Below are 27,182 nucleotides of genomic sequence, written 5' to 3' on the forward strand. Positions count from 1 at the left end.
GAAATTTGATTCAATTGTTGTTGGACTGTTTGATAGATTGATTTGGTGTAAATGATTCTGTCTTATACGCAAATATCTACTCAGGTTGTCACTAAAAAGACAAAATTAACTTAGTTGTCACATTTATGCACAAAACACAAAAAATAGGCAGAAACGCATGAAAATCGATCTCTTTCAGATTTAATCTCTACTGGTTTGTAAAGACTTACAAACTGAATCCATCAGTACGATTCGAAGATTTCTCTGATGATCAGCTTTCGAGAAAATTGAGTCCAAAGTTGGAACTTCGATCACTTTTTGTACAATTATGGAAGCAGTTTTTTTCATAAAACTCAGTTTACTGATTTATCCTTTGATAGTTGATCAGAATATTCACTTATTTTGAGAAACAAAAAATCTGCTTTTCTTTAAAAAGGATAAGTTCGATTTTCAGTTAAACTGGCCGTTTTCTTTGACCACGATATTTAGAGAACTGAAACTTATTTTTTGTGCCTAAAAATTGGTTTTACATATCAGTAGTAAGTTTTTCTCTTCAATTTATCGCCAGTTCTCTTGATTTTGATCATTGGCCTGAAAACTTTGAGCCTCAATATTTCGCGAAAGGTAACACCTACAGTCACCATCCTTTGACCAAACACTAGATTTTGGTATGGGGCATAACAATATATGACTGAAAATCGAAGAAAGTTCAGGTAATTCTTTAATAATGAATACTATTCTAATACGTTATAAGTAAACATTTACACCTTAGTAAACCAAGAACAAACCTGCCAGCATAAGTAATGCAATGCTATGACTTTTTTACAGGATCTTGAATGATTTAAAATCTCAATATATTATAGCCCATAATAGAACCTAATGTTTAGTCGAAGAATGATGATTGTAGGTGCCACCATTCTCGAGATATTTAGCCACAAAGTTTTCAGGCCAATGGCCAAAATCAAGAGAACTGGCGATAGATTGAAAAAAGTGATCAGCCGCTGATGTGTGAAACTAATTTTTAGGCACAAAAAATAAGTTTCAGTTCTCTAACTATCGTAGTCAAAGAAAAAGGCCAGTTTAACTGAAATTCGAACTGGTCTATTTGTTCAGAAATGGAAAACTGTAGTTCTCGTAATAAGTGCATTTTCTGATTGATCATCGAAAGTTACATTAGAAAATAGAATTCCATGAAAAAATCTACTTGCATCACTGAATAAAAGGCGATGTAAGTTCAGAAATTGGACTCGATTTTCTCGGAAACTATGCATCAGAGAAATTTTTTGATGGCGCTAATGGATGAAGTTTTCATGCCCTAACAAAAGGCAAAGAGTCTGAATTTGAAAAAGATTGATTTTTACCCGTTTCTGCCCATTTGTTTGCCTTATATTCAATATTTTGTGCATAAATGTGACAATTGTGTTACTTTAGTCTTTTAGGTAACAACAATCTATTCATTGACTTGTCGAAGTTAATTTAAGCTGCATTGAGGCTCAGAAATTGATTTCTTCAAAAATTAATCTCTGTTAGTTTATAAAGACATAAATGCTGAACCCATTTGTGTGCTTTAAAGAATACTCTGATGGACAGTTCTCCAGAAAATCGGGTTCGAAGTTGGAACTTTCAAAGCTTTTTGTACGATTATGGAAACAGATTTTTTCATCAAACTCAGAGTAATGATGTAAATTCTGATGATCTACAATGTAATGCATTCATTTTGAGAAATAAAAGTTTCCTTTTTGAACCAAACAGATTAGTTCGATTTTTAGCTAAACCGATCGTTCTCTGTGGCCGTAATAGTTAGCAACCTGAAACTTATTATTTGTCCATAGAAATTGTTTGCTAACATCATGGATTAAATAATTTCATCAATTTATGAACAGTTCTCTTGATTTAGGCCATTGGACCTGGAAGTTTGAGCATCGATATTTCGAGAATGGTGCCACCTAAAATCATCATTCTTTTATCAAACTTTAAATTTTTATATGGGCTACAATATTATATGACTAAATACATTCAAAAATGAATATCCTTCTAACAATTAAGGTTTGTGTTTGAGTAATTTTCAACTTTATGAATAAAGTCTTGATTCGGATAACCTGAATAATACAATGCTATAACTGTTTTTAATAAAATCTTACATAATTTATTTATTCAATTTATAACAGCCCATAATAAAATCTAATTTTAGATCAAAGAATGGTGATTTTAGGTGATGCCATTCTCGAAATATCGAGGCTCAAAGTTTTAAGGCCAATTGGCCAAAATCAAGAAAACCGTTGCTAAATTGAAAAAATGGTGCAATCCATGGTGTGTGCAATTAACTTTTGTCGAGACATAATAGGTTTCAACCCTCTAACTCTTACGGTCACAGAGCGCTGTCGGTTTAACTGATGTAACTGGTTACATTGAACTTGATCTGTTTTACAGAAGAAGAAAATTATATTTCTCAAAATAAAACCATTTTCTGGTTGTTCATCAAAATATACATTAGCAAAATGAGTTTCGTGAAAAAATCTGCTTCCATAGCTGAGAAAAAGGCGTTCGAAGTTTAAACTTTGACCTCGATTTTCTCGAAAACTATTTATCGGATGACTTATTGAATAGTACCAATAGATTCAGTTTTTATGTTCCTACAAACGTACCAAGTCTCAACTTTCAGCTCAAATGTTCGCGTCTTTAGCAGTACTTCTTGCATTTCATTTGCAAGTTTAACCAGAAAATTGGTTTATTTGCCAAGAAATGGGTTAAGATGCGTTTTGTTTGTTAAATAAGTTGTTAATCATAGATTTACAACCCAAAAATCATGATCCGAATGCGCTAATAGAAATTTATTAAATTGCATTGAACTATCAATTAGTAAAGGAGGAAATTAGTAAAGGAATGATGATTTTAGGTGGTACCATTCTCGAAATATCGAGGCTCAAACTTCCAGGTCCAATGGCCTAAATCAAGAGAACTGTTCATAAATTGATGAAATCATTTAATCCATGATGTTAGCAAACAATTTCTATGGACAAATAATAAGTTTCAGGTTGCTAACTATTACGGCCACAGAGAACGATCGGTTTAGCTAAAAATCGAACTAATCTGTTTGGTTCAAAAAGGAAACTTTTATTTCTCAAAATGAATGCATTACATTGTAGATCATCAGAATTTACATCATTACTCTGAGTTTGATGAAAAAATCTGTTTCCATAATCGTACAAAAAGCTTTGAAAGTTTCAACTTCGAACTCGATTTTCTCGAGAACTGTTCATCATAGAAATCTTTAAATTGCACAAATGGATTCAGTTTGTATTCATTCACAAACCAACACAGATTGAATTCAAAAATGATTGATTTTTACCAGTTCCCGCCCGTTTGTTTGTACAATGAAATGTATCTCAGGTAGAAATGTGAAATGTGTTACTTTTGTCTTTCAAGTAAAAACCCATTTTATTGAAAACTGATCTGATGCGAGTAACTCTCAAATATGTAGATATTACAGCTCATTCTTATGACGTTTTCGCTGCTACTAATCGAGAATGTTAGATGATGTATTTTATATGACATTTCAGCGTTACCTGTGGATTCGTGTGAGGTAATTCCGGTTAACCAGTGCAATTTGATTGACATTAATTCTTGAGAAATTGTATTTGCTTTTCCAAATCAATCTAATGTTCATTGAAAATGAAATTTCTCGGTGGATCAACCGTTTGGTTACTCTTTAAATTATCTTTGGGTTGATCACTGTGACAAAAGTTGAGTGACAGGCTTCGCCGAGGCTTTACTTTAATCAAGGGCAAATAACAATCAAATGACAGTGATATTTGCAAACAAAAAAGTACAATCCACTCAATACCAATTCCCATTTTTAACAAATCAATTTTGTTTGTTCAACTAAACAAATGATATTCAGCTATACAATTACAATTTTTTCTGGGAGATCACTTTTCGTTTAGTTAAAAGAAACTCATAAATGAATGTTCTAGTTGCATTAGTGACTTTTATGAAGTCATCGGACCAGAGGACAATACCTGCACCAACAAGAGAAGAGATCATTGTGTTTTACCGAGCACAATTTCAGATTAGCTAAATTTTAAGTTATTGTCAGTCGGTTTAAAATTAACAGATAAAATTAAAATTTATTCAAATGTAACGTTATACAGTAAATTGAAACATTGTCAATAACAATCGTCTTTGTAAGCATAATAAACTTTGAACATTTTAGATAATCCAACGTTTTTGACTTAATTACAGAGTTAGACTTTTAACTTGATTTATCCGGTCAGGAATGACAGATAACAATAAAAGAAGAGTTCAGCATTTGTAACCGGACTCGTTTTAGAATGCCAAAAATGATAGAACGATAATGCGAATAATTGAACGACGAGTACAATCAACAACGTTTGAAAAAAACATCGTTTGCATGAAGCGATTTGGTTGAATGAGAAAACGATAGTTTGATACAAAAAAAGATGAAAAATTTAGCTCGACAATCATTTAAGAGTGAAAGCGAATATTTTTCGTCCGAAATGGTCAGGAGGTAAAGTAAGGATATATTTGCGTAAACTTGTCAATAAAACAGCTGAAGTAACAAGGAGAGCTCCGACAATCGAGTAGATGTCAGGCATTCGCCGAAAGAGAAATATTTGCGTTAGAAAAGCAAAGAAGACTTCAGATGAGGCTCGAGTAACGCTAACCAGTCCAGCTTCCTCGTTTTGTAGTGCTTTAGTCAATAATAATTGAGCATAGAAGCTAGCAATAGCCAGTATAACCAGTAACCAGGGACCCATGCCACATTCGGGTAGCTTGAAACCATCCAGGAAATATGTAATGAAGGAAGTTTCCAGGATTGCGACCCAAGCAAAGTTGAACAATATGATTGAGTGATGAAGCTTTTTAACTTTACGGACAACAACATAAGAAGCTGAGCCAACCAGAGTGGCACCCATACCAGCAGCCAGACCAAGTAACTCGGATCGTCTATCAATACCGGCAACAGCAGCTTCAGCATCTGTTGAGCCAAAGAGGACATTTAATTTAGCTGTGAATGCAATGCCAAGAAGTGTAACAGCAAGAGCGATGAAATGGAAGATTCCACAGGGTTCCTTAAGAAAAAGGCGAGCAAAAATACAGACAAATACTGGCATGGATAAGACAATGATGGTTGCATTGGCTAAAGGTAGATATTGTAGAGCACAATAGCGAAGGTAAAGTGAGGTTGCACCAAATAGACCACGCAATAGGACCCAAACTCTCAAGTCTTTTGGGCCTAACACATTGGTACCCAAATCGGAGACCATTGGAATGGAGAAAACTAGGATTCCAAGGAAGCGAAAACATGCCAAAGCACCAGGATGTATTGTCGATAGATGTTTAACAATGGCGGTTGTTATAGAGAAAAATATGGATGAAAGAAAAGCATAGAAGACACCACGAAAAGAGGACCAAAAGGTTAAAGCCAATTGGCGGGATTCACGACGTAGATGGGTCAATGTTGTTGAAGCTCTTTTCTTATTGTTATTGTAGCTATTAAGGTGATTATTGATGTCATTAATATTGGTGTCGTTAACTGTGTTATAATTATTACTATTTAAAATGGGCTCTGAACTGATGAGAGAGTCAACCGTTCCATTCAAACCAAGAACAGCACCTTTTGGGTCTAAAGAAGAGACAGATGTCACTCCTGTCTTAACTGAACTTGAGTCATAGTTGGTTAAGTCAGTGAAACCATCAATCCGGTAAACTTCACTGCCAATTTTGTGGTCATCTTCATTATTATTGTTTTCATTTATATCATTAATATTTATATCATTAACTGGACTGAAATTGTTGTTGTTGGTATCACTGTCAACATTGTGATCATCATTCATGGTATAACAATCGTTTGTATGACCAAAGTCATTTGGTTTGTAGCTTTGTTTCATTTTCATTAGTTTAAAGGTTGAAACTGACTGAATTTAGTTGATAACAGATTACTGGTTAATATTAAATTGTTGAAGTGAGATATTTAGTGTTTTATTTTAACCAAAATAAACCAGTAAATGAATAGAACATGATAAAGAAGATGGAAAAAGATGAAAGAACCAAACTTGATTCACAAATTGAACTTGTACATGATATTTTATTGTCTCCATTTAATTCAAGGTTCAGATCAAGATTAACGGAAATTATATTAGCAAATAATTAAAACCATTAACGACGATTCAATGGTTCAGCCATAATTAAAGCGCTAAATTGGTAGAAGTGAAAAAACTTGCAAAAAAAAGTAAAGCAAAACTTGGAGTAACTTGGTGATTGTTGATTAAATTGGAATAATGAGAAACAATTGATTGAGAAAAACATCAAGTTAATTGTGCACAATTTAAAATAACTATTAACGCATACATAAAATGAATAACCAGTTTCATGAGATGTTGATTGTACTTATGACAACGATGAAGGTGATGTTGATGATAACTGTGACAATCAAGGGACTGAATGATAAACGCATGTCTATATTAGTTGAGTTGCTCATTTTCATCGCTATTTATCACCAGCTCAGTAAATTGTCATTAACAATTTAATAATATAATCTTTGTAAATTATTTCACGGGTCAATTTACTTTGATAATCCTTCACAATCAACTGTGTAACCCTTAAAGGTTAAGATTCCCAATTTGACCCCAAGTTGAACATTTGAAACCATTTTTCACCTTTTGCTTGATTTTACAATGAAATTAAACTAATTGTCTAACAGTTGAATCTGTTGAATTTATTCTGTTATTACAATTTAAGCTTCCATTGACTTTGGTAGCAACAAAAACCATGGCATTAAGGAAGTCGAGTAAATCCAAGTTGACAAAGCTCTAGGATTAAATTGTGATTAACAATCAGTTTGCATCTCATTGAACCATAGATTTAGAATGGATTCAACCAACAATGATATTAATACAATAAAATGGTAAATTCAATGACAAACAATTAATTAGTTAACTAAATAATTGTAAAGGTTTTCTCAAGGATTTCAGATTGACTTTTTAATTTACCAGTTTTTTTACCAGATTTTTGTTTTCACTCAGCTTCTCAACTCAAAACATGACCCAAACGGGAATATATTACAACTGAACAAACAGTAAGACAGTCTTTAGATTGATTGAGATTGAACATTAAATTGACAATCAAATATTCAATTAAATCAATCAAAATGTTGATTTAAGTCCAATTGAAAGGTAGGATAAATGCATCATCATTATTGAAAGACATTTGTTTGTAATTGAAATGGCGATCAACTTTGATAGATTCAAATTTTACCATAAAATCAACAGTAAACTTAATTTTTTGTTAACCTTCAATTCCTGGAATTGAATCAAATTTATGGATCTTGGTTGAAAGTGTTACGATTTAAGTTTGAATTGCATTGTTTTGGTTAATTGTAATTACCATCTTCAGGTTAGTACCAAAAATATGGATAAATTGGTAATACTTTTAAATTGTTATTTAGTGAGAGATGAAATTTGATACACTTTTGTTTAATGGTAAATTATGATAAAGCGAGAAACATTTTGAAATGAAGGAATGAGCTTGATTTTCGAGTTTTAATAAATTTAAATTGGTTTGGATGTAGATACAGATGTTTTTACTGATTAAAGGTAAATATCAATTACACGGAATCTTATTACAAAGGGATTTTTATGACTTTTTTTGATCGAACCACTTTTTTCAAAAAGTAAATCAATTTTTACTTTAACATGAAAATCACTGTTTCTTTTGCATCACACTGTATATCAATAAGATTTGGGTATAAAGTGAAATACCAGATTCTTTAGCTCTAATTGATATTAATTTGGTTTCTCATTTTATCTAAATTGCCCTTCAGAGTAAATTTTTCAAATATGAAAAAAGAGATTTGCAGCAAAATCGATTTTAATCAAGTTTTATGGTCTAATTAAGATATTGTCTGGTTATGGCAACATTGTTGTTTGCGAGTTTTAATTTTAATTTTCAATTTGTGATACACTTTGATAGTTAAAAAATTACAATACAACTGGATCAAATGGAATCGAAATGAATCAATGTTGAAGTCTCTAGAAAAGATAGCTTTCCAAGATATACACTTATAATGTTGATCTGTTACAATCTATTCAAGCACATGACAAAAATTAGTTTTCATCTTTCAATTTAACTTTTTCAATTTATATTCATTTGGAGGGTTCAAAGCAATACTTATAATGAAAAGAAAGGGATGAAAATGTAGACGATATGATAAGGTGTCAACAACGGGGTGATTAATTGGTGATAATCTTGCTAGGGAATGAAGCATTAAATCAAATTGGTCTGTATAGCCCAAGAGTTGATAAGAGTAATATTGACCATTTTTAGCAAAAAAATGGGATAATTATAATGAAAATACAGTCAAAGATGGAAACTCTCAAAGGTAAAAACAAATTATTTGTTTAGTGCAAGCAAGAAGCATGCATACACTAATCATTCAATATTTTACAATTCATATGGCAAGTTGTTGAATCATTCAAGATTTTGTAGTTCTTTGAAGCATTTGTTGATTCTATTTATCTTTTATCTATCTTTCATTTGCTAATCTATTGAGTTTTGTACTTTTTGAGAGACTTGACTGTATTAATGTTGCCTTAAAGCGCATTATTTGTGTAACAAGATGATTTTTCTGTTAATTTACTGATTTGATTTACCCTGTCAAAATTTAAACAGAAGAGATCTTTGAATGAACAACTAGATTAACGTTCAATATTTTCTTTCCGTGACTCAATCAAGTAAAACTATCTAGCGATATTGAGATAACTTTGGTCGCACGTTTTCTTGACATTTTGTTTGCCGGTTGTTTAGATGATGATGATTTCGAAGTGGAGGGTGTTGTTGTAATGGGTTCGTCAGATACTTGATGGCGATGTCTAAGATGATTCTTGTGATTTCCCGTGGCCGTTCCAGTAGATAAGAAGCAAATATTACACCTTTCAAAAATTTCATCTGGATTTTTCTCTTGGCATTCGATGATACATTTCAAGCAATAGTGCCGTTCGCTATCAACAACAGAAACACTTCCAGTCTCAGGATTCTTGTAAACAAGCCCACCGAAATATTGCCAAACAATGCTTTTCTTCCAATCATCGATAATTACGTCAAATGCAGAGATAGGTTTACCCAAATAATCCTTTAGAACACTTTTATGACTGTCACTCATCATTAACCGTCGACCTGATTAAAACATTGTAAATTGAAAAACACAAAGATGAAAATTAAATCGACAAAAAACATAAGATTTAGGCAAACTTACCTTGATGAGATATGTTAGAAGACGGAGTTGCAGAGCTCGTTTGCGGTGTCGACAGCGTAAATTGACCAGAATCCTCTTGACTTATTTGATGAATGTCTTCTTCAAATAAAGTTACTTGCTTGAGTGCAGCTTCAGCGACATCATGGACATCTGAGGCAACAATTAAGTTATCCGCACCATTATCTATTACCACCGAAGCAGTAGCGATGGACTGCTCTAAAATTCTAGATGCTTCGCAATGAATAGCATCGCTTGTTAATTGTTCTTGATGAATTGCATTTCTATCATCAATTTTTTCTCGCTCATCTTCATCTTGTTCTAGCTCTTGTTCTTGTTGCTGCTGCTGTTGTTGTTGGTTAGCCAAAGCTTCTGCCTGTTGTAGTTGCTTTTGTTGATTGAGCAATTGCCGCTCTTTTTCTCGTTGTGTCCCAAGACGAGAAGCATGGAATCTCTTTACTCCTGAATCATCTTCTGATTCACTTGTCTGACATGAACTATCTTTTGTTTTACTAGACTCCCCACGAGCTCGCCTTCGTTTAGGTTTTGAATAAAGTGGAGATCCCGAGAATGCAGATTGACTTCGAGCCTGTTTCTCGGTGACTTCAGCTAAACCTTTAACCTTTAAGGTTTCAGCTGCTTTTAAAAGTGACGGCAATTGTTCTTGGCCAACATTAACTTCCCCAGTGTACATGAAGTCAATGATGGCTTTTAGATCAATGAATCGAATATCTTTACAAATTACAATAGGATGTTTACATGGATTTGTCATGAACAGGCTTTGAAAGAATGGACTACAAGCAGATAAAATCATTTTATGTGCTTTCAAAGATGCGCCTTCACATGCAATAGTAACATCTACCAGATTTTCGGAGATTAACATATTCGAAAATACGTCGCTGAGATTGGATAAATGGTTATTCCACTTGAGCATAAATTGCTGCTGCGTCATGATTCAACTGGTGGCAAATTGATCTGTAAGAAGATACAAGAGATCATTAGAAAGACCATACTAGTTACTACCATGAAAGTAAATATCTAACGGTTTGGGTTTGAGAAATGAAAAAAGTGGTCTAACAAACCAGTGAAAAAATAAACAAAGCTATAAAATCTAGACAAGCGATTACTAAAATCCCCTAAAAAATAACATCCATAGGTAGGTATTTTCACGCAACCATTGGTGATTCTGACAAGACCTTTCAATTTTCTTTCAATTGTACGGTAATATCAATGAAATAATAGCACGAAGGCCAGATAGTGCCGATTATTTCAATTGAAAACAATAATAATAAAAATATTGCTCAGCTCAGGTAGAGATGGCTTGGCTTGCTCAGCCAATTAAATTGGTTAAAAACTTACCTCAAATGCAGAAAGAAGAGTTAGTAGCAAGAAAAAATGTCAATTTGTATCAAATTAAATTTAAACAAAAACCAATTGTAACTAAAAGATGATCAAGAAACACATTTACTCACAACAACAACAATTTGAAAACAATAAACGGAAAAGAAACAAGCCGAGGCAAGATGGCGGCTCAGTTATTTTAACAGAAAAATGAGTATAAATAGGCATCAAAGCTTATTTTCCAAGCAAAAACTTTATCTAAAAAAATTAAATTAAAATTAAATTCCAATGTTTAGAACAATAATTGAGACAGAAAATCAAAGCCATCAACCACCAAAATAATCAACTTCAAGTGACATAATAATTTAGAGATTTAAAAAGTCAATAGAACTCAATTTTGATCCAAATAACAGTATAAATCTTATTTCAAATTATCTCAACAAATGAACCTTGAATATGAATTATATCATCGACTAAACTGTTTAATGAATTTATTTAAAGCTAAATGATTAAAATGTTTGGTTTAAACAAATTGGATCATTGAATGGTTAGACTTTCCCTAAACCGAATCAGTAACTTAAACTGTTGAGCAAATAGCGATGATGATATTACTAAATGAATTAATCTAATGTTTAATTGAATATGCTTTTATCTAAGGTTAACTCCTTAGCCTAAGGTTATCAATATCTTATTAGCATTTTAATTTTTTGCTTTATCTACCTGAATAAGTTAACAATTACGATTAAAAGCAACTCTTTTTTAGGTGTGACCAGAATTTGGATCGATTGTAAAGTTGATTGAGCAAACTGTAGATGGAGTAACCGTATTGTGACGTCATTTTTTGTTTCTCTTTTATTTTATTGTGGAGGGTTAAGATCCATTCACCAGGGATAGATTCAAACTCACACAATACTGAGTTTTGTGTGTTTCAATTTTTATGAATGGTGAGGAAGATGAAAATGGGTGATAATTTCCAATATTATGGTTTATTTCATTAGTTTTGCTATTTTATATTCTCTACTTTTTCTACATTCAAGTGATTAAAGTGATTTTCGTTTTTTTGTCTTCACATCATTCAATAGTGGGAATAGTGCAGTGAATTTTTGACTGGACAACATCGGTGAACACAGGTAATACCTGTGTTGTGTAATTGTCTTATTTTTTGCTCTTCTTATTTTTTTCTTATTCTTCTTTTTTTGCTGCTGATCTTCCTTTATTTGTTTGTACCTCTTTCTTTTCTGATTTGTGCACATTGTTATTTCGCCATGTCCAATGTAAGAGCAGAAATACTTGCTGCTAGCCGTTCCCGGACTGGTTGGCAAAGGCAAGTTTCATATCCAAGCAATCAAACTAAACCTAAGCCCATAATTGATTCGTTGAGGATGTCATTTGAGGAGAAGGTATCTTCAGGGTGTGAAACAAGTAACCTTAAAAGCGGTTATAATGGTAAAGATCATCAAGGAGATAATAAAGGTTCATCAACCAAAGAAAGACGAATGGGTGCCAAAGTTAGTGCCATTGCTATTATATTTCAATCACTCTCACCTCCACCGCCATCAACTACAATAGGATCACCGATGACCACATCTAACTCAAATGTAACTGCTAATAATAACAACAACAATATCAGTAACAATGTCAATGGCTCATCGATTGTATCATCTTCAACTTGTGCTAACAACGTGAAGAACAATGAAACCAAACTCATTTCTACTGGTATCGAAAGCAAACAATCTAGTGATACGATTAAATCGAATGGTTCACTTGCTAAAAATAATAATTTTTCCAAATCAAACGATGATGTTTCTAAAAATGAATTACAAGATGACGTTTCGCCATCTAAAAAATTCAACTCTAATATCAATAGTGCTTTCCGTTGTAAAAGAAGTTGCTCTCTTCCAGTCTCACAAGATCCAGCTTCTAACCTTGACGGTAAATACTTGAAAGATACAGTGGATGCTAGGTTTAAAGAAAATGATCTTAAATCATCAAATAATTCTGGTGATAAGCCCACTATAACTGCTAAGCCATCTTCAATCAAAATCAACCGAACCGAAAGTAGAGTTAGCAGGTTCAATAACGCACGAGCTGTTTTCGAGAAATTACAAACTTCATCGGAAAGTACAACACCAACTACACCTCCAAACAATGGACCAACTTTACTGAAAACATCAAGATCAAATTCCCCTAATGGCAGCATTGAAAAAATATCTTCTAGAAAAACTTCATTATCGGAAGATGATTTAAAGGAAAATGGTATGAATGGTATTAATTCCGTAAACCAATCCAGACAAGTAGAAAAAATAGAGAAAAAGTTACCATGTGAATTATCTAGGAAAAGCACAACACCATCAGTTATCGGAGCAACTAGCATATCTTCAGGCAGCTTGCATCAAAATGTCACAAATACACTTATTGATCCTGTACAAAGACCAAAAGAAAGTCCACCTCCTAAGCCATCTTATGTATTACCCTCTAAGGTAAAAGAGATTCAACGTTCAGTCTCAGTTCCAACAAATGGAACACCAACATCCAGCTTATTAAATAAACAAGCACCGGCAGCTAAATTAACTGAAGACTCTTTGTTTACCAAGAAACGTACTTCCGGTACCTTGGATAGTTTGAGAAGCGGGAGTGAAGAAAAGCCAAAACAGGCTCAACCACAACCACAACAGCCTAAAATTGTAACAACATCAGTTAAACCTGTAGAGCCACTCATCATTGATCATAAGACAAGTGAGCCGGTAAGCCAAGAGAATGGTAAACAAGTAAGGTCACAATTAGCTAATGAGGATAAGTCAAAGATGACTTCTAAAGAAGAGTTGATTGAGAAAATGATTGCAGCTATAGCCGATGACTCAATGGTTGTAGAAACTAAACTAGATTCAAGAGGTCAACCTGAACTCGATTTAAGTGCATGTGACACCTCAGGAATCTCTCAATTTATGGATTTCGATGATTGTTTTAAAGATGTTGACATGATGACCGAAGAGGAAGCTGAGAAACTTTTATCACGCAAATCAAGATCAACACTCCATGCAGATTTGGGAAATCGATTAAATGCCAATAGCAGCTCAACACCAGTACAAATACCAACACCAGCACCAGCACTCGCACAAACACAAGCACCAGTAGCAGCAGCAGTAGTATCAACACCAACGCCAAAATCAGCGTCAATTGTCTCATCAAATGTTAATACCAACACTCTTGACAATTTGCCTCCTTCATTACCTTCATCTGTTACAAGCTCCTCTGCTGTATCACACCGAGTTACTGGACCCTCTGTAGCTCCAGTACCATCAATGATAACAAACATTGCACCGGCCATTTCATCATTAACACGTATAGAAACAACAAGCACGGGTAATTTTGATGAAATGTATGGAGGTGAAGCATCAGCTGAAGCTGATCTCAAATCATTTGAAAATCATTCAGAAAATTGTATAGTTTACGAAACAAACAACCAACCTGAGAGTCAGTTGATTCCAGATAGTCATTACTTCTCAGAAAAGCCTGGATTACCACCCGAAACAGATGATGCCGATGATGTTTATTCCAAGGTGCCTAGAAAGAAGCCAACCCGAGTGAAATTCAGTACCGAACCCATTAAAGTGTTTCCCACACACGCAGTTGAAGATTATGATCGTCGTAATGAAGACGTTGATCCGGTAGCTGCTTCAGCTGAATATGAACTTGAGAAGCGCATTGAGAAAATGGATGTTTTCCCTGTTGAACTTGAAAAAGGTCCAGATGGTCTAGGTTTGAGTATAATAGGAATGGGAGTCGGTGCTGATGCTGGTCTTGAAAAATTGGGCATTTTTGTTAAAACAATCACCGAGAATGGTGCTGCTCACAAGGATGGAAGGTAAGAGTCAAATACCTTTTCTCAACCATTTTAATCATGTTTATTCATGTTTAATAGCTCTTTTCCTCTTTCTTTTACCAGTCTATTCATCTTTCCTCTCCATTAGTATTTATTTGTAAAGGCGTCATTAGCCTTTAACGCTATTAATTTGCTCTTTCTTTACTCGATTTTTGATAACCATGATTTGAATGATAAACATTTTTCAAACCTTCAAATGTTCACTTCAGATCACTTTATCAAAAAGCAATACAACAAAATTATGAACATTCAAAAATTGTGAAAATCTTGTTGAATTGATGTTAAATTTTTGTACAAAAATTCAAGTAGATCATTCAGTTGCTTTCAGGCAGGTAGACAATAATGATAATAATGAATCCTGTCATTGGTTCTGATTTAATTTCATTTTTTCCTTGTTATTCTGTCTACTTTTTGTACCAACAATTTTTCAATTCCAAGCCACCAACGCTCAACAATTAAGTCAATATTTACTTTGACTTGAAACATTTTTTTCAACCGTTCAATACATTTCCACCATTCCTTTTCACATTCACACTACAATGCTCAAACAAATTGAATAGATTCACTGTAATTTTGATTTTCCAAGTCTACTAGATTTAATCAAAAATGATTTTGATGACAGAATCAAATGAAACTTTTCGTAATTTCAATAAATGGTAAAGTGTGAATGAAAAGGTAAAGGGGTATTGATGCGTTGACACTATAAAAGTAAACCATTCAAGTGAATAGTTGATGAAAATAAATCGTCAAGAGGAACCCTTAAGATATAAAATCATCAATTAACTTTAAACTGTTGCCTTTTCGCAGCAAAATTAAGGTCACAATTTACCTTATATTGTTTAATTTATCAGCCATTTTTGCCAAAATGTTCATCGCAATTATTTATTTACTAATGAGGTTAAAAAGTAAGCTCATCACTGTATACTTGTTTCTTGTCTTTCAATAATTATGTTTACACTCTTCTAATTAACTCACAATTATTTACTTTAACACTTGAACTATTGGCTGATTTTTAATTAAATTGTGTGAACAGCCATTGAAATGAATCAATTTTTTTAATGAGCCCAAAAATGTGACCAATTTAAACCCTTTAAACAATGTTTAAGGAGTAAAATAAAACTATTGTTTCAAGGCATTTCCTTCCAAGTCTATCTGTCAAACCTTTAGATTCATTCAGTGATGAAAATGTCTTCGTTAATTCCAATCATTTTCGCGATGCTCCATTTATTATCAATTTTTCGCTACATTCTCTCATAGAGGCAGATTAGTTAATGATAGTTGATGAAGAGATGAATGAGAAGGAAAAAAATCTCAGCCTGAAAAGGCTTCAATTTTCTGGCAAACTTGAATGACCTTAGAGAATGTTTAGTTCATTGAGAAAAGTCAATTTCTTTGAATCACCTCATGATCCTTTAAACGGCTCCCCTTGATTGTAACCCAGTCAATTAGCTATATTGACATGTATAAACTCGGAATGATAATAAAAAATTACAGTTATTTGTAAACATCATTCAGTGCTCAGATTAAATGATGCTTACGATGAGCCTTACAATTAGGGTAATACGTGCTCGATTCACACTAAATGCGTTTGTTTGCCTGGAAAAATTAAGACGATCTTTGAGTTTCTCATTTTTACGCTTAAAATTCAATTTTCGTGTAAAACTTTTACTTCATTTTATAAGCTTTTCAATTATCCACTCGTCCTTTAATTTAATTAAAAAATTAACAATCAATTTCTATGAAGATTGAAACACACTTGAAGCTAATTGAAAATGCAACTCTTCATTTGCAATGATTTACAGTGATTTATGACTTTAGTGAAGCGACTTTAGTTTTACAATTTGTAACATCAATCCAATTGTATTGAAATTGACCTAAACTTGATGATAGTTTTTGGCTTATTGTGGCCATCTAATTAACTCATTTTTCCCTTTACCTTTCATCATTTGATTCTTAATTGTGCTCCTTTCATCATGTGAATTCACCTGTCATTTGATTTCCTTCGTCTTGATCTAATCATCTTTGTATGCAAATATGATAGATTTCAGTTTGCTGGTCATGATGATTACAGACATAATAATGAATTTCATAAGACGATCATTATCACCACCATCAACCTTTTTGATTATTATTATTATTATTTTTCATTTGCTTTTACTTTACCAGTAGACCTTAGATGGTTAATTTTAATGATAATTTAAATTTGGTTGTGATGATGAATTGAATGTGTGAAAATGTGAAATGCAATCCTTTCTTCATGAGTCCATTATTGAATCTAATCTAACCTCACGAAACAAACCTACAATTAGTTAATTTTAATTTCACTCTTGCTTTCGTGTCCGCTCTTTTGAAACTTTGTTAACTCGTTGACGTTCAGTTCACATAATTTGTTCCAGTATGCCAACGATGACAAACAACACTTTCTGACTTTAAGATTTAATCTAAAAAATCTTTATAATCTCAACCAGTTTTATTTTCATTCAACCAACTTTTACCTTTTTGACATTCAAACATTATTTTGAGTCTTTTGAATAGCAAAGTCATAACACTTTTCAGGCTCACTTCATTGAATCTTATCAACTCCATTTTTTAATAATAAACTTGATAATTTACAAAACATCGTTTCTCTAAATGAGCGTTTTCGGTCGTAAGTATAATAACAATTTAGATACTTTTCTTGCTACAAGACACAATTAAAGCGCTATTATTACACAACTGTAATTGAAAAAAGTGTCAATGAAATGAAAAACATGTCTTTTTTGTAAAACTTAAACTTCCGGATAGTTTTGAAGCAAATTCAAACATATGGTGAAAAGATATTCCAAGTTTCCGTTTTAGAGCTCAAATGTTCAAACAAAAGCTATAAGATTACAGCTGAATATTGTATTTTTTGGTTAAAAATAGCAACTTTTGTCTCCTCAATTTGCACGCAAAATACAATAATAAGCAATATTATATCATCTCTTGTTTCTGTGAGTGTGACTAAAACCATTTAAACTGAACATTCCAATTCTTAAATTGACTCTCTTTCTCTTCCTCCATTGATGATTTAACAGATAAATGTTAAAAATCTGAACAAAATATTTAAAATAGCATCACAATTTAAATATTTAACCTTAAAATTACTATGTTATCTTGAAATACGCTAAGTACACAGAGTTACTCCAACTTTACCTAATTTTCAAACTCATAACAGACTCTTGAAACTCATCTCAAAATTTTCTCTTCATCTACTAATTTCATTATCATCTCTTATTCAACATTCTCATGATGAAAACCAGAAAAAATCATCAATTTGACTGAACATCATTAGACGTTGCAAAACGATAAATGCTCATATCATTGAACCAGAAACCAACTTGAACTATCAATTATTTTCATTGTGATAACTCCATGTAAACATTGTTGTTTAATGATAATCAATTTCGGTCTTTTCCAAATTTTTTGATTGATCAGTTTTTCTTGCCTCAAATTGATTATCTCAATTTCAATAATTACCAATGAATGTTTACAGTCTTCATGTTATTACAATAACCATCAAATCAATCTGAAACAAAAATTCAAGCAAACCTTAATTTTCCATGCTGAATACTCATTCATTTATGTTTTTATAATATGATTATCATCATTACATTGTTTAGTTACAGGTTAACTCATATTCATCATTGTATTCCGCAAATGGTGAACACAATGAACAAGAAACAATTTAGATTTCATGTTAGTTCAATTGAATTTACATCCATTCGTCTCTTCCTTTTCCATTAAATTACTTGTTCACACACACACTGAATATCCATTTCATTTGTAACTATCAGTCGGGTGAAAAATTGTTTTTCCAGCAAATTTGTCATCATGAGCATGATAAATGCATCTTAAATGACTTGCTTTTCAATGGTTAAACTAATTCTGGGCGTTTGAACATTCAAACCTTTCACAGCGCCAACATTAACTCAAATATCTACATGAGAGGAAAGATGAACGCAAAGCTTTAATTGTTGCTATAAATGAAGACCGCTATTTTGAGCAAACCACCGGTCAACAGTAAAATGTCCTTTTGTCAGCAAACTGTGAATCTCATTATAATTCATCAGATAATTACTTAATTTGGATACAATTTTGCTTTCAAATCACAACTTGACCAAGCGTTATAAAAATGTTCACGAATCAAAGCAATAACATTTATGATCCAGGCATCTTTTGATGCCCTTCAATCAGTTAATGTACTACAAAATTGTCACGTTATTTTGACGCTAATCAAGCAATTCTCATGCTTTTAATTATTGCTATTAATATTAACTTGATCAGCTTACCTAGTTTAATCCCGGTTTGCTTTTTGGTCAAACTTTACTTTCAATCATATTGGTCAATCAACTCATGGTTATAAACCTTTTTTTACTTCTTAATGCATGTAAACCATCAATTCAAGTTCAGGGTTTCAATTTGAATCGCATTTTTTTACTGTTAATAATTTTATTTTTAATCAATTTTCTCACATTTAGATTGAATCATTTTTTGCGTCCGTTTTGAGGGTCAAAAAATTCATCTCACAGTTTTAACCTTTTTTTTATTGATTCATATTTCAACTTCATTTATCAATCGACTTGAATCACTTATCCAACTTGAAATGAGATTATCTTGTACTCCATTTGTCTCCATTTTTTTGCTGCTTCTTGACTTAATTGAATTAAGGTGAAACTTAATATGCTTTGGTCATCTCTCACGTGGTTTGATGAAAACTGATGAATCGATTTCCATCAACCTTGGTCAGTTACTTACAGTAAATGTAGTTTCAATTATCATGGTAAAAAGCTTTGTTCTTTTCATACTGAATACACCTACACAATTGCATTGAAGCTTATAGTAAGAAATTGAAATGTCTGATATTCCATCATCATTATCATGGTTAACAAAATCAGCTGAAATTTTATCAGCCAAGTTCAATGGACTTGACTCGTTTATCTTCTTCTTCCTATTCTTGATATTTCCTTCCATTAACGTTTAACTTTTGAATACTTAACTTGTTCAGTTAAACATCACAATTAAAACATGAGAAATATTCACAATCTTATTTATTGTCTAAACCATTTCTTGTAAACAAAAACATTTGACAATAATTTAAACATTTTAATGAATCAATTTAATGATTTTTAGCAAACAAAAAAGGCAAAAAATTTACACAAACTTGAAACTGTTTAACAGAACCAATTCTTTGCCAAGATTAACCAGATTTTTCCACTGGTTTCACCGTTGAAATTATTGTTTATATTGAACATCATCTTCCTCATGTTCAACTAGTTTTTCATCTGAAGAAGTCAGGTAAAACAAGGTTTATCAGAACCAAATGCCTCATCTTCACATTTCCTCCTCTTCTCCCTATCTTGATCATCTTTGCCCATCTTTTCCATCTTCATCTTCACTCTCACTCTCACACCCTGTTCATTTTGTTTTCTTGGCCTCTCATCTCTTCCGGCCTATCATTCATTACTTTAATTTTTCTTTCCCTTTGTTCAATCTGACGTCCATTTATTCATGTAAACAACTTTTTTGCCTACAACGATTATACGCTTAAAAACCATTAGAATCAATGTTGAGAGTGAAACCCATCAACGTTTCATAAGCATTATTATGTTTGCGTCTTGTTTAGCTTTCACTTGTTTAAACAAGAAACAATTTTTACGTCAAACGTTGATAGATAATCTTTAATGTTTCTGTCATTTTAAGTAGAAGTCATTTCATTTTTTCATTCTTAAAAAAAACGATAAACATGACAAATTCGGTAAATCAGTTTTGTTAAGATTCGAGTTTCATTCCATAAATTCACCGAGAAAAAAAACTTGGACTTTAGTGTTTCATTTCAAGTTGAATGTGTTCACGCACTTCATAAACCTTTACTTGTAAAATCAATCATCAAAGTCAGGGTCATCTGAAAATTCTTACATAATTTCTCATGAGAAATTGATTCCTATAAATAGTCGAACAGGTTTATCCTTTAATTGATGAGTTATTGATAAATAGTCTTGAAAAATTTCGTGCTATATCAACAAGTATTTACAATGAAACGATTCATTTTCATGTACAACTGATTCTTTGCTATTCTTGAGTTAGTTGATTGCTGATTTGATTCAAGACGAAATCTTTTCTTAACTCATCCAATCCTCTCTGTTTTAATTACATTTTTTATCATCACTGTTATTATTTTCAATATTATCACCCAATCAACTATTTCAGAATATTTCTCAAATCCGGATTCTCTTATCAATTCTTACCTCATTTCCAACTCTTCTAATAATTGAAATGTGATTTTAATTTCAACGTAATTTATGGTTTGCAGCAAGATTTATTTCATGATGATGATGAAAAGGGAATGTATATGTATTTTTTTAATTACCTTGATCAACTAACTTCTGATTATAAAAAAACTTCCTTCTTCCAAATGACCTACCAATTTAAACAAAATTCAATTGATTCCACTTTTTTAATGGAGACTCTCCTTTCAAGCAACTCCTTTTAACCTGTAGCTTCAACTATTCACCTTTGGAATCGCATTTAATTTATTCTTACTCTTACCTATCGTTTTACATTAAATTTACCTTGTTCCACCAATTGACTGAGTTTAATGTTTCTTGCCCTTTGAACAGCTACAAATTAACTTTAAACCCATTCCGTAGCTCAATTTGTTTTACTATATGCTATGAATTAAATGTACAATTAAAGTTGAAACCATTTCTCTGTAACTTTCCTCATTAAAACTGTAGACTTATCAGTAAAAAACAATTACTTAATGTTCACCATATCATGTATTTACACATGTATGAACATCATCAACTTAACCTGAAAACTCATCAACATTGCATGAAAGAGGTGCGAAACTGAAGAGGTTACAATTGATAAATTTTTCAATCGATTGTCCATTTTTTATTCTTTGCCTTTTTTCAAGTTTTCATAGTCAATGTTATCTCATTTCACAACAGATTCAAACTAATCTTCATGAACCTTTAATATTAGTTTTATCATTAAAATTATCTCTTTTTTATTAACTTGAAATTTTGCACGATTCCAATTCTGTGAATCTATCTTTTCCCTGATTCTTATTGAACTTATTTTTCTTTTCAATCTTTTGTGTTTGCAAATTTTTTCATTTCTAGATGTGTGTTCAAGTATCAAAATTATGTATCAGCTGAACATTTTCTTACTCTACTCATCAGTTGTGTTGATTCAATCTTTTAGTTGTTAATTTATTGATGATAATTACTTCTTCTTATCAAACTATTACAATTGTTACAACATTGATAACTTTTCTACTTATTGTTCAAGTTGATTGGTTGACTTGATTTGCCATTTCTTTTCAATCTCTGTTTGCTTTTTTCATTTCATACCTTTTTCCACTATTATATTATCATAATAGCTATAATTAATGTTAATATTATTTATTCTTCTTTTTGATTTACGGAAGTCAATATCAACAATCAAGGTTACCTTGCACATTTAACTCAATACCTTTGGTAAACAAGGTTAAATTTTTGTTGATTTCCATCACGTACGGCACCATTATCATCAACTTCACTTTCATCATTAACACTTGTCGATTGAATATTTTATTTGATTAAAATTCATCTTATCTATCAATACTATTGAAAGTTTACAATGATTATCAAGCGATTAGAAGGTTGGAGAAAAAATGAGAAATAAAAAGTTGAAACTTTGAAATGCTCAGTAAACTTATTTGAACATTTTTGGTGAAAAAAATGAATTTTTCTCATTTTTCTCTTCACTTTTTATCTTTGCTCTACTCATCTTGTTGTTTGTGTAAAACACATTTAAGTCAATTATAGCCTTTTATGCTCTATTGATCATAGTATAGGTGAGATTACAGTTAGTCATTTAAAGTTTTTAGCACTCAATTGATTTAGCCTTAAATTTTTTCATTTCTTTCATTTTATCAACTAAAGGCTGGGCTGAATTTAGCCCTTTTCCCCTGCATGTTGATCAAATTCTTTAAGCACGCAATTTCCACCATAACAACCTAACCCTTTTCAGTAATTTTAACCTTTACCGAAAAGTACTTTAATGTTTTGTTTGGTACTTTTATTGTTTCTGTAATAACTTGTATCTTCATTTTGTTATTTTATGTTAGTTTCTAATGTTCATTTTATTTTATTTTTGACACCTTTTTATACAGAATTCAAGTTAACGATCAGATAATCGAAGTTGATGGCCTATCCTTGGTTGGTGTCACTCAAGCTTATGCAGCCTCTGTACTTCGTGGAACCAATGGACCAATCAAGTTCCTCATTGGTCGGGAACGGGATCCAGATAACAGTGAGATCGCTCAGCTGATATTACAATCAATTGAGGCTGAAAAAAGGCAGCAAGAACAACAAAAGGTTTTACATCAACAATTGGCTCAACATTTTCAACAACAGCAACAATTGCAGCAGCAACTTTTACTTCAATCACAACAATTTCAACAAGCCAACAATCAGACTGAATCACAAAAATCATGTATTGAACCGAGTCCACCTAATAAAGATCTTCCTGACTCTCCAGAACCTGAGCCTGAACCATCACCATCGCCAACTCCTTCACCGGAAGTTATAACTGAAATGCTTTGGGATGTAACCTCCAAAGATGCTGGACTATTGGATGGTAATAAAGTCCATGATGCAGGTTTAATTGCTCGCCAAGATTATGACAAATTAAGGGATGAGGTTGACGATTGGAAAGCAAAGTATAGTGCAATAAATGACGAATTGACTAAACTCAGAGCCAAAACGGATGCCAAGTGTTGTGCTTTACAGAAGCAACTTGAAGATACTCAGGTTAAACTACAGGAGAGTGAATGTTCATTAGTCAAAGCTCGACGAGAATTGGAAGAGTCACATCGTATGGTGGAAGAAGCTCGCAACGAATATGTTCAATTAGAAAAGAAGTATCATAAGGCGAAAAAGCTGATTAAAGGTTTCCAACAACGTGATATTGGTTTGGAGAAACGAGATGAAGCCAGGCTGATGGAAGATGGCAGGGAATGTGATTATCCGTCAATAATCCGAACTCTTCAAGGTAGAATTGAATTTCTTGAAGCTAAACTGGATGAAATTCAACGTGCAAGTGGAATTGAGATTTCCATTGATAACAACTGCAGTAATGACGAATCAGTAGGTTTCACCAAAATGATTACTGGTATGTTGAGAGGCAATAATGAAAGTAGCAACCAAAGGGAATTAAAGTTGAACCAACAACAAGCTTTTGCTACTGGTTCAACAGCTTTTGGAAGCATGACCAGCACTGGAGGTAGTCTTGCTGATGAACCACAATCAATCAGCTTGGAGGAATCTGATGAAGAATCTGATTTGTTGATTCTGCCTCCTGCAGAGTTATTGGACAGTCGAGCAGCTAAAGAAAAGGCTGAACTCGCTTCTAAAGGTAGTTTAGCCAATCGTCAACCACCAAGTATGAGAAGGCAATCATCTTATTGTTCAATGGATGGTAACAGTGATTCAAGTTCACCTCGAAGAGTTAATAGAAGATCCGAGATGATTAACCAAGGAAGGTCAAGGCCACTTTCAGAGCCTGTTGGTAGACTAGATTCAGATTGGCTTGGACCCGGTCAATTGGGGCCAAAAGAATCATCAACTAAATCACTTCGAAATGAAGAAGATCCCAATTCATCGCTCATTGAAAGCTCTTGCTCAGCCCCAGCCATAAATTTACAATCACTCTCACCTATATCAATGCTATCTTCTTCATCTTCATCAGCTAGCTATGCTAGTAGCCCAGAAAAATCCTGTGATCCCTCAACAAATCAATGTATTTGGAGTGGCAAATTGGTTACCGAATGGTCACCAGATGAAGTTTCTGAATGGTTGATTCTATTTGGTCTCGATTATCTGGTTGAAAATTTCCGAAATCATTCTATCTCTGGTAAAGAATTGATTCAGCTTGAAAGTAACCAATTGAAGGTAAACCTAACAAACTCTCTTTTTTTCTAAGATAGTTATTCATACTCTTTTTTTTAATTTCAGGCTCTCAATGTCACCAATCCAAGAAATAGATCTTTTCTCAAGAAAAAGATTAAGGAACTTCGCATGAATTTAGAGGGAAAAGAAGATGGAAGGACGTGAACCTTTTTGATATTTGGATAAACACTCACTCAACTCAATCATCTGAATAGAGGCATTCCAACAATGTCCTATTATTTTACATCATTTTTGAAAATTTTCATATTATTTGTCTGCTGATTAATTAGATTAACTTGATTTAAAGCGCACCGAGGAAAAGAAACACTCTTGGAACCTTTCTATTACATCAAGAAAATCAGCAACCACATTTTTTTCATCATCAAATTTACCTTTCACTATTTAAGTCAATCGACAAGAATGGGGAAAAAATTGATTCATTGTCTTGGCAAAACCTTATTCTGTGTTGATTGCTACGAACGATTACCATGCAACGTTTCAAAACACTTCAAGCTTGAAAAGAGATTTTTTCAGTTTCTCAATCAACTCTATAGTATAAGCTATTAACGCTTATTTTCATAGCTGATCTTCATTTATCATTATCATTATTATTATTACAATTATAACTATTACTATTATTATTATCACTTATAATTTCTACATCTCTTTTCATCTCGTAGCTTGATGTGTCTAAGGAAATGCATGTTAATCAAATTAATCAGCAAAATCACTCATCTAGTCCACTATTTAATCAAATTATGTAGCAAGGCCACATACTCTCATTTTTATCTTTCCTCTTTTTTTCACTTCTCATTGTTTTTGTATACATTCCTTCATGTTCGTATTTTTCTCACTCAAAACTAAATTGTGATCAATGTGAATTGTATTTCTTATGTTTGACATTTGGACAAAGTCCTAATCACATTCAATCCTCATAATCCTCAGAACTCCTTTTTTCCTATTATCTTACAAACTACCCTGAACCTAATTTTTATCATCACTCATTTTCTTTTGTAATGTTTTCTTTTTTTTCCTCTCAACTCAAATTGATTGTCACAAGTAACCTATCAATTTATTCAGGTCTATTTAATTTGTAAGGACTACAATTGCTGTAGACACATTAATTTTTACCTTGATAATAATTGACCATTTCATTCAAATTGATAAAGAACAAATTTCACACCAATTTGTACCCTTTCACTTTTTTTTCCGAAACAATTTTATTTCTCTCATTCTTCCACTTCTTGATCCTGAACATCCAGAAGGGATCTCATGAGACTTCAATTTCTATATGAAATAAAATACATTGTAACATTTCACTTGTCTAAACGATTCGTTCATTATTTGAATAAACTTTATTAATTGGAAATTTTTACCATTGAATCATTTATCGTCTTCATCTTCAATAAAAGCGATTTTAAAAACAAATTTTACGGCTAAGCAAAGCAAGCTGTAAGCAAAGTTTTTAAGCTGTTATAAGTGAAAAAGTGTTGCGTCGCTTTTGAATAGCGTAGTAAGACTTACAAATATATGGCACTCAAAATATAATACATATCTCTAGTAAAAATAGCGGTGAGAGTCTAGCTACACGGACACATATAATAAACAGTGCTATAGATTCAAATAAATAATCGCTTATTGTCGCGCTCTAGGTCGGACTAGGTTAGGTTAGGTTAGATTAGGTTAGGTTAGGTTAGGTTAGGTTAGGTTTGGTTAGGTTCGGTTGGGCTTGGACGGCCTGGGGCCTCAATTAACGCCTTTGTTATTGTTTTGTGTCCGTATAACTAGACTGTTACCAAAATAGCTTATTTCATAGCAAAGGAGAGTTTTGTAAAAATCGAAATTGATTATTTGGCTCTGGAATAAGGTGAGATAATAAAAAGACTTTAAATTTCAAATAAAGTCCGAATGAGTGGACCAAGTATTTCCCATTATCATGACATTAATTTTCAACATTTTAAAGCCTGGCAAAAGCCTTTTAAACATAGTGAGTCATTATTATTAATAATGACTCACTATTATAAATATTATTAATAATTTGATAAATTACGATATTATTGTTTTATTAATTGAAAAAAGAGAAGAAAATACAATCATTTTTGCATGAATATTGACAGTGCTCTGACATTTAAACTTTTAGCTGTTCGGAAGTATGAAATTTAGTGACTTATCTAACAAGGGAAGTGACCTTGCTTGTACGGTCATTTTCGATTTTTTTCGAGTTTATGTTGTAGAGGACGAAAAATAATTAGACACGTATTTTTGCTTTTTTTACGCCGGTGCGCGGTTATTGATATTTAGGCACTTTTAAGTGAGGATATTGCATTGAAATCTATTGAAGTCACTGAAAAGTGATTCACAATTTTTATTAAGATTTTTCATTTTTCTGTTTTTCATTGTTTTACTTGCTTCTCAGTGACTGGAATTCATTACTATCTTTAATTAAAAGTGCCTAAATATCAATAACCGCGCACCGGCGTAAAAAAAGCAAAAATACGTGTCTAATTATTTTTTGTCCTCTACAATATAAACTCGAAAAAAATCGAAAATGACCGTACAAGCAAGGTCACTTCCCTTGTAAGTGTAGAAGTTTTTTTTGGTAATGATAAATATTTCAAAAGATTGAATTTCTCAGGAGTTTTCCTTTGAAACAATCACTATTCCAAACAGTGCTTTAAATAATGACCAATCGTATCTGGTCGAGGATTGACAATGGTGGCGTCAATTGACTTTTTGAACTCTTCTAATGGAC

General features: G+C 32.5%; 3 protein-coding genes across 6 annotated transcripts; 1 reads left to right on the forward strand and 2 right to left on the reverse strand.

Annotated features, from left to right (window-relative positions):
• Nucleotides 1-4,086: 4,086 nt before the first annotated feature.
• Nucleotides 4,087-6,387, reverse strand: LOC107367615 (solute carrier family 35 member G1-like). The gene has a single exon (XM_015935339.3). The coding sequence runs from the start codon at nucleotides 5,895-5,897 to the stop codon at nucleotides 4,461-4,463; it is 1,437 nt and encodes a 478-aa protein (XP_015790825.2). The 5' UTR covers nucleotides 5,898-6,387; the 3' UTR covers nucleotides 4,087-4,460.
• Nucleotides 6,388-7,897: 1,510 nt separating this feature from the next.
• On the reverse strand, nucleotides 7,898-10,740 carry LOC107367575 (uncharacterized). Of its 2 annotated transcripts, none has more exons than XM_015935306.3 (3): nucleotides 10,610-10,740; nucleotides 9,254-10,225; nucleotides 7,898-9,174 (listed from the first exon to the last, which is right to left on the reverse strand). In XM_015935306.3, exons 2-3 carry the CDS (start codon nucleotides 10,200-10,202, stop codon nucleotides 8,729-8,731), a joined length of 1,395 nt encoding a protein of 464 aa, XP_015790792.2. In that variant the 5' UTR covers nucleotides 10,203-10,225; nucleotides 10,610-10,740; the 3' UTR covers nucleotides 7,898-8,728. The 2 variants fall into 2 exon arrangements, with proteins under 2 accessions (XP_015790792.2, XP_089124590.1); XM_089268464.1 differs by lacking the exon at nucleotides 10,610-10,740 and adding an exon at nucleotides 10,333-10,516.
• A 734-nt stretch (nucleotides 10,741-11,474) lies between these two features.
• Nucleotides 11,475-25,616, forward strand: Spn (protein phosphatase 1 regulatory subunit spinophilin). 3 transcript variants are annotated; one of them, XM_089267720.1, is made up of 4 exons: nucleotides 11,475-11,721; nucleotides 11,871-14,456; nucleotides 22,654-24,433; nucleotides 24,497-25,616. In XM_089267720.1, exons 2-4 carry the CDS (start codon nucleotides 11,974-11,976, stop codon nucleotides 24,593-24,595), a joined length of 4,362 nt encoding a protein of 1,453 aa, XP_089123846.1. In that variant the 5' UTR covers nucleotides 11,475-11,721; nucleotides 11,871-11,973; the 3' UTR covers nucleotides 24,596-25,616. The 3 variants fall into 3 exon arrangements, with proteins under 3 accessions (XP_089123846.1, XP_089123845.1, XP_015790639.2); XM_089267719.1 differs by having other exon boundaries at nucleotides 11,876-14,456; XM_015935153.3 differs by having other exon boundaries at nucleotides 11,475-14,456.
• The last annotated feature ends 1,566 nt before the right edge of the window (nucleotides 25,617-27,182 follow it).

Source organism: Tetranychus urticae, chromosome 2 (assembly GCF_039701765.1).
Source record: "Tetranychus urticae isolate SD_2017Ah chromosome 2, NJAU_TeUrti_SD_1.0, whole genome shotgun sequence".
NCBI classification, from domain to species: domain Eukaryota; kingdom Metazoa; phylum Arthropoda; class Arachnida; order Trombidiformes; family Tetranychidae; genus Tetranychus; species Tetranychus urticae.

Coding starts and splice junctions, on each gene's coding strand:
- Spn (XM_015935153.3), top strand. CDS start 11,857: ATGTCCAATGTAAGAGCAGAAATACTTGCTGCTAGCCGTTCCCGGACT. Junction 14,457..22,653: donor GCTGCTCACAAGGATGGAAG/GTAAGAGTCAAA, acceptor CTTTTTATACAG/AATTCAAGTTAACGATCAGA. Junction 24,434..24,496: donor TTGAAAGTAACCAATTGAAG/GTAAACCTAACA, acceptor TTTTAATTTCAG/GCTCTCAATGTCACCAATCC.
- LOC107367615 (XM_015935339.3), bottom strand. CDS start 5,897: ATGAAAATGAAACAAAGCTACAAACCAAATGACTTTGGTCATACAAAC.
- LOC107367575 (XM_015935306.3), bottom strand. CDS start 10,202: ATGACGCAGCAGCAATTTATGCTCAAGTGGAATAACCATTTATCCAAT. Junction 9,175..9,253: donor TTCTAACATATCTCATCAAG/GTAAGTTTGCCT, acceptor TGTTTTAATCAG/GTCGACGGTTAATGATGAGT.